The following is an 11,582-nucleotide window of genomic DNA, read 5'->3' on the forward strand; positions in this document are numbered from 1 at the left end:
ATGTATATATTTGTTTTAACTGCATGTAAATATCAGACTAATGAACCAACCACTAAGTAATTCAGGGCTGTCCTATTAATTAAACGTATTGCCCAAAAAGAGCTGGTACTACAGAGGAGGTAATTTCGTTACAATATATATTAATACATCATTTCGATAAATAATTACATATATTAACTGGACTCTAGAACTAGGCCTCGGTATACATTGTGTCTATATGCCTATTTAACATTATTTCAATCTTTGTCAATCTAAAGTCGAAGGTATGTTCTGTCTCGACCACCCTACAGTGACTTTTAGATAGGCTTATCTTCATATGATGCCTTGTTTGAATCATAAAATCAAGTTGTCTTAATTGTACTAAAAAAGACATTAAAATAAATCACAAAACGCTACAAACATTGACTAAAATATGTTGTATTTTAGGCCTACTGCAAATTATGCTAATTTTTTTCTCTAATAATACCTTATTTACACATTTTGTGTATGTAGCGGCATTAACATTAATGCTTTAGGCTAGTGCGCCCTCTGTTTTAAAGTAGTTGTAATGAAGTAATGATATTGTTTATAGAGAAGCTATGCAAGGCGAAGCAAGCTGGCGTGTATATTGTTAACAATCTATGCAGAACGAAACGGAATAAGGCTAGGGCTATGATTGGTAACAATTTGTTCAGAAGCTAGAATATAAATAATTGGTAAATACTATTTGATTAATGAGTTAAATAATGCTACGTTAATTATAAAGAATATTAGAGAGCTAATTATTTTCTGTTGATTTTTGCATGTGTTTTTTTTTACGCCGTGGCTAGAGATACGCTACCGTATCGGAACTTCCGATTGCTAAAGGTACGGTAAATGATATTACGTCATGATTAGCCAATAGAAATGACCGACTCGATTTTGGCTTTCTTTGCAAAGTCGATGTCGCGATCATGAGAAACGTGTGGCGCGAACAGTTACGATCAAATTTATGTCATAATTAATAGGCCCATTTCATGTACTTCGATTGTCGCTTATCACAATGTTTGGGTTAAAAGTCATTTCTGTTATTCTTGCGTATTTTATGGTCTACTATAGAGAATGGTCTACTTAAGGCCTAGGGCATGGCCGAATACCCGCCTAGGGGGGCCTATCTATGCTATAGGCGTACTACTAGGCAAGGCTTCCGGACTAGTACTGTAGTGCTACAACTAGAGGCCTAGCCTAAGCCTATAGAATAGTAGGCACTAGTTATTATTGCTGATTGAAATAGCCAACCATGCAACATGGCGATTGATTATCAGTGAGCGTAAACTTATTTGTAGTAGTATAGGACGTATTATAGGCCTACAATGCGTATACCACAGGAAATTAGTATGCGCGTAGCAGGGGTAGCTATAAGGCCAGAGCCTGGCTTCTACTATTAAAATAGTTTACTCAGTCGCTTGATGTCGCCAAATCTAGCAAAACTGCGATACGGTACCGATCTCTAGCAACGGCGTTTTTTTTTACTGTTGGTTTCAGTGAACCACACACAGACACAGACTCACATTGTGCAGAGCCAAATTCATTTTATTGAAGAATAAAACGTCGTTCAAACAGTTAAATTTTGTAGAGAAGCGTCTTGTTTTGAGACTACACAGCTACAGTGTATATTCTCTAATTTACAGTAAAGATATTTTAACACGACAGTATATAGGCCTACTCCATCAACAATAAAATATAAAACATTGAATTTGTAACATGTGATTAAAATTTGCGTTCAATTCAAATCTCCGAACTTCTGAAGCTGAGATATTCTATGAATGTAGGCTTTATCGCAGGCTACAATTTAAAAACGGGTGACCAAATAATGAATTAGGTGCTAAATTTTGATTCAATGCTGGGTAAGTTAAAAACAGACATTCCGTCCGAGTGGGACTCATTCAAAAATTCGAGGGGGTTCGCTAGAAAACAGGGGGATTCGCTAGAAAAGGGGGTTCGCCCGAACCATAACCCCCACCCCCCTGGCTACGGGCCTGAGCCAGCGACGTTCCGCCTAGGCCCCTAGGCCTAATTATATTATAAAATTAATAGCACAACCATAACACTAAAAAATCTCACAAACAGGACACAATCACACTGATCTAAACATCACTAAAATTATCGTGACCTTAACACTTCTAAGACTTGACATAATAAATGTTTGAAAATGGAATACTTACCGATTCAACTCCACCACACATCCGACACAGTCAAGCTCGAAACTGACAATGACCTGGATTGAAAGCCACGCCGCTGGGACCATGTGGATCTCGAAAAGGCTCCAAAAAGTACTCGAATTAATTTCATCTCGCTTTCGAGCTGAAAACCGAAGACGATCCGACGCTCTCCGGAAAACTCATCTCGAGTCCTGGGAAAATTGAGATCTATACTGCCATTCATCGACATTAGTGTCGCTGCTCGTCTAGTGACTCGCAGCAAAACAGAACGAATGTTTCTTATAGGCACACATTCTCTATAGAGAAATCTCTATCTGTCTCTGTCTGGCAAACCCGTAATTTATAGTGAATATATTTTAGTATTTTGCATAATGATTGGAAATGCTTGCAGTGAACAATGTATGTTGGTCTGTGTTCAACTATCTACATGGTATTCAAAAGTATTTACCCCTTTTTTAAATATACCATACAAACGTTAAAACAATATTTCAGTCTTCTTTGTTTCAGATATATTGTTTTGTTTCATATTTTACTCAGTTTATCTGATCAGATAAGAAAAGACCTGGCAGAGCTCGTCAAAAATTTATCACGGAGGAAGTTACGGATGTAACCGATGTATTGCAAAAGATTCGTGATGAAGCTTTGCATTATATAGTTCAGTTTAGACCACTGAGTGGGAAAACTCGCGGATATTGTAGACAAGAGCAAGCAAAAGCTATACAAACGTTAAAACAATATTTCAGTCTTCTTTGTTTCAAATATATTGTTTTGTTTCATATTTTACTCAGTTTATCTGATCAGATAAGAAAAGACCTGGCAGTGAAGTAGCTCGTCAAATAATTTATCACAGAGGAAGTTACGGATGTAACCGATGTATTGTAAAAGATTCGTGATGAAGCTAAGTTTGCATTATATAGTTCAGTTTAGACCACTAAGTGGGAAAACTCGCGGATATTTTAGACAAAAGCACACAAAAGCTAGACCTGGTTGTAATAGGAATAAAAGAAATTGTCGAGGACATTCATTACAGTGAGCTAAATTCAGCAGAGTAAAAATGCTAGTTGCACTACACTTTACGCAATGAAGGCTAACTTGGCGTAAAAAGTACTATGCTAAATCAAATTTTACAATGCGGTCTGTTTTTTAGACTTGATACTATGAAACGATAGTTGTTTATTTATATAATGTTCTAATATTATCATACCATCACTAACACAACCCTTTGTGACACAAATTTAATTAAATAATGTGACACAAACCAATTCTGTTATCTTCAAACGGCCTGTTTTTCACACGGTGATTACTGTAAGTAAATATAATTAGGGTGTCACCCATGTCAGTTCGCTGCGTCTTTGCGTAAGGTCCTTGTGGTAGCAACCGTAGGAAGAGTTGCTTACTACAAGCTCTCACTTTATTACGCAATACCACAAGCTGAAATAATAATGTTGCATTTTATATCTTTAATTTTGTTATTTGTTAGTAACATAAATGCATCCGCAAACTTAGATTGGTTTTAAACTTTAAACTAACTAGCAGTTAGTTTAAATTATTTAGTTTAATGAGGAATTCACATATGTCAATAAAAAAATAATAATAAAAAAAAATAAATTAAGCAAAAACAAAATTAAATTAAGTAAGATCTTATCTATGTTGTATACAAGATGGAAACAATGTTCGATACAATAACATTTATGGTATAGTATAATATCTAAACACAACAATTTATTCTATTCAACAATTTAAATTAATGTATTCAGTGCAGTGCCGATGCCTAAATTGCATTACTGTAATATTATGGTTGGTTTGTGAGGTGTTATAACTCTGGTTCGATTCAAATGCGGTACATCAAGTCCTAGAAGACGACGGGCAAGCCACGACTATCAAACTAACCAATGAAAAGGGCTAACTTTAATACCAGACGAAATTTTAGAGATTCAGTAACGCAGATATGAATATTAAGCTGCCGACTGCGGTTCGAAAACGTATCTCCTCGTAATTCATAATAGATCATCATTCGGTTAATTAATTTCAATAATAACTATATTAGTTATTAACATATACGATAAAGAATTTGAACAGTCACTGAAAATTTGCTTTCTTTGGAGAACTATTATAGTTGAGCCCGAGCGTGGCCGGCGCCATCTTTGTTGTTATTATGGTGAAGCTATACGTGACTGAAACGCGAGGGGATTTCGTGCAAATCGGGAACTATCGCATGTGGCTAGCAAAACAAGTTAATTTATCCTTTTGGAAGCTAAACTTGATGTCTCTTTTGTTTAACACACCGAAGACATATCAAACCTGCATATTTTTATTCGTTTCACTTTATCGTAGGTTACGAAAAAAACACGTTTTTAGTGGGTTAAATATTTCAAGTCGGCGATATAACCTCACTCTAGGCTGACTAAAAAATTCGGCATGAGAAGGTATGATTTCAGTCGAGGTTCGCGTCATTTAGTCGTAGTGCTAGTCGTAGTTCGTTTTAAGAATACAAAATGACGTAATTTTGAGCTTGAACTACTACTAAAGTTTGTTTTAAGAATACCGGAGATAATATCACGGACCCACACTGTCCCCCTCCCACCCCTACAGAAATTTTCTGGCTACGCCACACCATATGCTACAAGCTTTATTCATCTATTCAACTATAATCTATGCTCCAGGTTTCTCATGTTAATTGAGTCAAACCATTTCAGAGTCGAGTCAGTTCTGAAATGTTAGCTTAGATCTAAACCTTCTAATTCTAAATCTCTGTCAGTGATATTGAGTCTCTATCATACTTTCTGGTATTGACGTGTGTCTTAACTAATCACCTCATACTTTTGAAATTTCTGATTGAATCATAGAGAAATTATTTTCCTATGATTTAATAGAATGTTCCAATGGTTAAATATTATTCAACCTTAATATTACATTACATTACTGGTAATAAGCTGTTAAGTTGTGTACGGATAATGATATAAAAGATAATTAAATAAAACAAAAAGAACATCATGGGATTCGAACATGGTGTTTTTAGTGTGGAAAACACTCTCCTAACCACTCGACAAATCTTTTTCACATGTATATTTGTGAAATTATCCAGTATGTTTTGTACACATCTTCGAAAAAAAAACAACGTTAGCACACAGACATGTATCCATACGACAGAAAGATAAGAAAATGTTTTTCGTTCATCGTGTCCTTGACCTTAGACCCTGACCCCTTTTCAAAATTAAGTCAATTACAGAACTTTTGTCATGGAATATTATGCCCGAGTTTGACCCCGGGGCTTTCGTAATTTAGCCATCTCTAGGTCTTTGCTCATGGAGCATTATGACTAAGTTTGATGCATTCTTAAAAAAAAAACAAAAAAAAACCTGTCGACTGCAGGTTGTTCACAGACACAAAAACACACACGCATATGCACACATTATTAATTATATAAATATACATATAAAAAATAAACATTTAAATAAAAGGGACGAAAACATTACCTTCTCCATCTGCGTTGGCAGAGGTAAAAATAGGTTGGTACAATACATATATAATGGCATATGTCTAAATTAAACTGATTATAGTAGAGTATGTTAATACGAACTCTGAAGTCTTATTTATCTTAGTCATAAAACTCCGGTCTGGAATGTATCATTGGGCTCATATAATTTACATAAGTGAAAATTTAGTATAATTGCAATGTAGTAAATACATTTCAGATCAATTCATTATTTTGGATAGTAAGGTCCACATGACTGTAATAACTTACAAAAATATAAAAAAATTATTGTGTATGTGTTTTATGCAAAGTGTTGTTTTTGTTTAATACTGCAAATTATTTGCGTCTCTGGTTATTTGGGAAGCTAATCAATGATATGTTGACGCCTATTACGCAACTGCAGCTAGGGATTAGCCAACCATTTCCATCTAAATTCTGCCGTCAAGTATTTATGCGCTCATCGTTAAAAATAAAATTCGGTTTTTAGACACCTATAAAGGAGTTATGACGGCCCTATACCCTTTCGCATTAAATAATAATCATTCTGAACAAATATAAAAATGTATATGCGAGTCAAGTATCGTGATAAAGACTAATTAAGAAAGTTATAAGTATAACAAAAAGTAGACAAATGATATTTACGATAGGCCTAGTAACATTTCGCCCACCTAATGGTCCCTACCTATTTAGAAAGGTACAGGCGAATCTGTTAGGGGCATGTTTTTTAAGGGGCTAGGAAGTTAAGGGGTGAGATTGTTAGGGGCGACTATGTATAATTGGAAGTGCAATTTTGCTATGGGGCGAGTTAAGGGGAGATTTTGTTTGGGGCGAGTTTATTAGGGGGAAACTATGTACATTCTGGGAGCGATTTGTTAGGGGGTGAGTTTGAAAGGGCCGAGTTTATAAGTGGCGAATTTGTTAGGAAGCGAGTTTGTTAAGGGGTGAGATTGTATAAGGGGCGAGTTTGTCGAGGGGGCGAGACTGCAAGGGGAGATACCAATAATATGTTATGAACGACTACACCTACATTCTTGTTATGTGCACTTCGCAAACACATTTGACTTTCCAAGTTAATCATTACCCACTAAAAGCAATACAGATTCAATTGTTCGAGAAAAGAAACAATATGAAATAATCAACGTTGTATATTATCAGATGCATTCGAAATACATTTTCACACAGTCTTATCACATAAAACGATACGTATTCAGTTGCAAATACACTGATGTTATTCACTTTGTAGAGTGTATTAAGGTTTTTGTTGCCAAGTAAAGTCAATTTAATTTTGTTTTACCTACACTTGTTTTAATTTTCATTCAGGCCAGAGAACATGGTTATGAAGGTGATAATCTTCTGTGCGTTATGTTTTGCAGCAGCTCATGCTGCATTGCCTTCACCTTCAGCAATAAACTTTCTTGGAATAGGTTACAATATTATTGACGGTAATCCCGATGGAACCGATATATCTATTGGAGGTGTAGATCCTGGACTTCTGCCAACGAGAAGAGTGTTTGAAATGACTTACAATAATGGGGAAAAATCTTCGAATTACCAATACGACGTACCTGATCAGGTGCGACATTTATTAAATTCATATTTTTTTTCTTTAAATTTTCTTCTGTTTAGTGTAAATGTTAGTGTTAAAAAATGGTGAAACGCTTGAAAGAAAGAAAAGAAGGATATAGGATTCGAGTATTGAAAAGAATAATTGACGACGATTTCGTTTATGGTTAGTTTAAAACCGTAACGGTGCCGAAAATGTCTAGCTATGTACCAGTTTTAAAGGGATTACTAGACCTAAGCCTGTTTTTATTTATTGTCAAATATACCGCAAGTTAGTGAATACGATTTTTGTTTTAAGAAACCACTACTTCTACAGTAGTAAAGAATAGGTTAGGCCTAGGCATATATCTGGTCGTGGCTTGATAGCTTAGCGAGAGAAATCCAATGTTGTTTTCATTGTTGTCGAATTTCTACGTAACTTGATTTTTTTTCTTCTTTTTTTTCCGGAAAATTTCGGTCGGTCGCGGAGGGCAACCGAATATTTTTTTTTTTTTTGGTTTGTGCAGCCTCAGAACTATGAAAAGCAACCGAGTGAAGAGCCTTCTGCAAAGTTCACCAAGAAGGAAGTGTCGGCATGGCTAACGCTGGTCCATCAATGTAGATGGCCACCTGGTAGCAAATGTGAGCCACCAGCTCGTTGCACGGTAGACCAGTGAATGGTATAGCTTACAACGTCTGTTCGGTATGTATGTGGAGGGAACAGTGAAATTTCACTGTTCCCTGGTATGTGGTAGAATTGGCCACCGCCAGGTAAACAGCAGGTTCCTGCATACAGTGGTGTTCAATCCTGTCACTACCCAACACCTACGAAAAGCAAACCTTACTCAACACAACCTACACGAACCTCCAAGCAAATCAGTGAGCATGACATTATGTTAAGAAAATTAAAAGGCAGCACTAACTTAGATGTTTTTTTTTTTTTTTTTTCTGAACCATTTTAATATCTATCATTCAATTTATAATAATGGGAGTGGGTAAGTAGAGTACTGTAACACTGAAATTTTATAACTAATTGAACTAAAAGTTTAAATTTTACAAGCCACAAGTGTTGACCCTTGACTCCTTGGATGACCACTGTGTAAATATTTGTATTTTTACTCTCCGTCATAGCATTGTCAGAGTTATTAAAGCCTTAAATAAACGCACTATAGAGAATTTACAAAAAAAAAAAAAAAAAAAGATTTTGGGGAAAAAAAACGGGCAGTCATCTTGGATTTGAAGGTCAAACCTAGGTCAGATTATTAATCCGACATGAGATATGAATTCGTAGACCCCCAAATCCGTGTTCTAAAGCAAGCATGTAGGCCAAAAAACTGAAAAACTAATGTTAAAAATGGTGGATGGCGGTCATTTTTGATTTAGGGATCTCACGGGTTATACCCACAATTTTTCGATGTACACCCTCGCTATTTTTTTTTACTTAACCCTCATAGAAGTCAAATCCACGGAGAAATTAACTTAGCCTCTCCACGGTCACGGAAGTGCCAGAAATGACCCAACTATTGTTGGAGGTACAACCTATTAGCGAAGGTAATAAGTCTATTAGTCCACATATCAACCACCCTGTGAGCATCTTACATTAGATGGATATGTGCGCTATATAAAACTACACTGCAATTATTATTATTATTATTATTATTATTATTATTATTATTATTATTATTATTATTATTATTATTGTTATTATTATTATTATTATCTGATTCAAGCTGTTACTTACAAATTTTGCTTTAATATAAATATTGGCTAGGACCATTAGGACACGCTGCAGTGTATTAGTGCAACGGCAGTATCGGCATAATTATAACAGATACATTGTACCTTATACCGCACTCTCTTGCAAAGGCTATTCGAAGAGCAGAGTGACCTGTCTGCAATTAAAACGCGGCGCCTGCCGAGGTTGAACTGGGGTGCGCAAGAAGAAGGGACCTAACTTCTGCCAAACACTCTTCCTCATTTTAATGTAAATATCTTAAGATATTTTTTTGTAGGTTTATTTTACGCCACACTCAAGTTGTGCAAGTATTGCCACCAACGAAATGTTCTGGGGCACTGAAAGTTATCAAACAAAGTTGAAAAGAGAAACTAGTTGGTCAGGCTTGTTTTTAATCTTATTTTGGTTTTGAAATACAATAAATTATATTGCCAAATGAACGATTTAACAGCAGGCAGCAAATAATTAAAAAAAACAAAAAAACACATCAGATCGTATATACAATTTACAATAAATTTATAATAAACATTGTATTACACAGACAGCTCGGCTGCTACTGACAATCAACAAACGGTGTCGTTCCGTGTAGTGCTCACAGAGAGCACTCATGTTTTAAACAATTGCTTTTTAAAAAAAAATATCTGTGATACCTGTGTCTGTTACTGACACAATTTCTTTCACACTTCTTTAACCTTAATGCATTTACTTTTAGCTTTATGCTAATGATAATAAATTTAAGTGTTAAAAGTAGGCTTTAATTAAATTTTGTATTTTTTTTTTTTAGCTGGAGTTGACAGACGGTTTCTTGGATATGAATACTCCAGGAGTAAATGTAAGTGACGCAGTTTGTAAATATAGCCAGTGACTGTTGCGACGCAGCACCACGAGATTTATCGCGTCATATTATTTGTGTTTATAACATAATCGTAGATGGATCCCCACAAGATAAATAGCATTACTATTTAATATGAAGATCAAGAATAATAAAATGTGAATAGAAATAGTCTGAATAAAGGAAGAAATTTTATAAAGTATTAGACATTGTTGATCAAGATTAAAATATTATTTTTTTAAGCTTACGAAGAGGTACATAGAGCAATAGACTCCAATCGGTATGTGTATTATGAAGATCGTACGGTGTGCAATCTCGGTGTAGCTCGTTACAAATCAGAACTTGCATTCATCGATAAGTACCCGCTGACGAAAAGCTTTGTTATTGAAGCTTGTAATCTCCCTGCTGTTTTTGACAGTGACGCCTATATGGATTTTCTTGATGACTGGGGAACGGTAATAACATAAGTATTTCCTTAATAAATACATCACAAATTATGTATCTAGTAGATACGCCACTGGGCCATAAAGCCGCGGTCAATCACTATGGCGGACGTCAGTCGACGAATCCAACTCCTCCCTGTGAGACCTAGACGACGCTATGCCATCTGCTAATTGTTGGTGGTGGCAGTCCGGTGGCAGTCGTAGGCTACGTTCAGATTTGGAGATATGCCAGGTTTCGTTAATCCTGGCTCAATATTAAGGGGCATGGGGGCATATTCTGAAACTGTTGGGCTCCCCGCTTGAAAAATTCTGGATCTGCTTCCTTTTCACCTGCAGCGATTAAAGCCCAACATAAAGTCAAACCCGGTGGCACGTCGGGCTTGAGATAAGGTACCTTATACAAACTCGAATATGGCTAAACCCAGTGAGTTGAGCCGAGTTTATATCCACCTATCTCAACGCAATCACTAACGTACAACAATAATCAACCAACAGCCTCCAGATTAGTTGCGCAGCTGACTTACAGCAGTCATGCATTAATACTCTGAACTCAGAGCCAGGTTTGACCGGTATAGGAATATTGCACGAATAATTTACGCTAGCATTTGTTAATCACCAAGTCAAAACATAGTTACGCCGTGGATTAATGCACAGCATTAAATCAACCAATCAATCAATCAATCAATCACTTTATTTATATGGTGCCGTTCCAGCAGTCGTTGGTAGTGGTGCCGTCCAAAAAAAAGTGATTATTAAAAAAATGTGCATCTTGACTAGTGATTTAAAACTGGTCATATCTCTCGTGTCTAAACGTAGCCATACTCAGATCACAACAGTGCTTAGTTGACTTTTACGTAGCTTACTTACTGCCTTGCACATAAAATAGTAATACACGTAAAATATAATAGTGGTGAACTTAGAAGATAAATTAAAACTGTGCGTTCTTTATTTTTGTGTAGTCTAATATATATACGCAAATGCAAATAACCATTAAAAAAGACAATCAACGTTTTATTTGTCAATTAGTTTTAACAAAGTCTGCTTAATTAGTGGTATAGGAAGGCAGTCAAAATCAAAGTTCATAAATAACTGTGCTTATATATTTTAGAAATGATAATGTAATTATTATTTTATTATAGAACGTCGTACTCGAACTTCACGTTGGTACAAAGAAAATAGATCGGTACGAAGAGACACAAGAGGCGTTCGTATATTATGCTATGGAAACGGTTCGATATATTTTATTCTAAACGTATTTTTCTATGGTGTTCATACATACACATTTACAGAAATTCTCGTCATACACAATTAAGTGTTGATAACATTCAATTACCGTTGCATTAATGTTATAATTTAAGTACGTATATATATATAT

At 35.6% G+C, this 11,582-nt stretch overlaps 2 protein-coding genes across 2 annotated transcripts in view; both read left to right on the top strand.

The window, feature by feature from the left end:
- Positions 1-602: 602 nt before the first annotated feature.
- Positions 603-10,349, top strand: LOC117118342. The gene is given in 7 exon segments (XM_033262908.1): positions 603-695; positions 6,976-7,228; positions 7,725-7,877; positions 7,879-8,076; positions 9,210-9,315; positions 9,717-9,764; positions 10,008-10,349. Coding segments are annotated over 6 exon segments (972 nt in total). The 5' UTR covers positions 603-695; positions 6,976-6,985; the 3' UTR covers positions 10,232-10,349.
- Positions 10,350-10,618: 269 nt separating this feature from the next.
- LOC117118350 overlaps positions 10,619-11,582 on the top strand; it is a 3,414-nt gene continuing 2,450 nt past the window's right edge. The window contains exon 1 of the mRNA XM_033262920.1: positions 10,619-10,631. Within this exon, the coding sequence (XP_033118811.1) occupies positions 10,619-10,631 (13 nt within the window). The remainder of the gene's footprint in view (positions 10,632-11,582) is intronic.

The sequence above is a fragment of the Anneissia japonica genome, unplaced genomic scaffold (genome assembly GCF_011630105.1).
Source record: "Anneissia japonica isolate Jap-2015-1 unplaced genomic scaffold, ASM1163010v1 scaffold287601_len214881_cov132, whole genome shotgun sequence".
NCBI lineage: Eukaryota > Metazoa > Echinodermata > Crinoidea > Comatulida > Comatulidae > Anneissia > Anneissia japonica.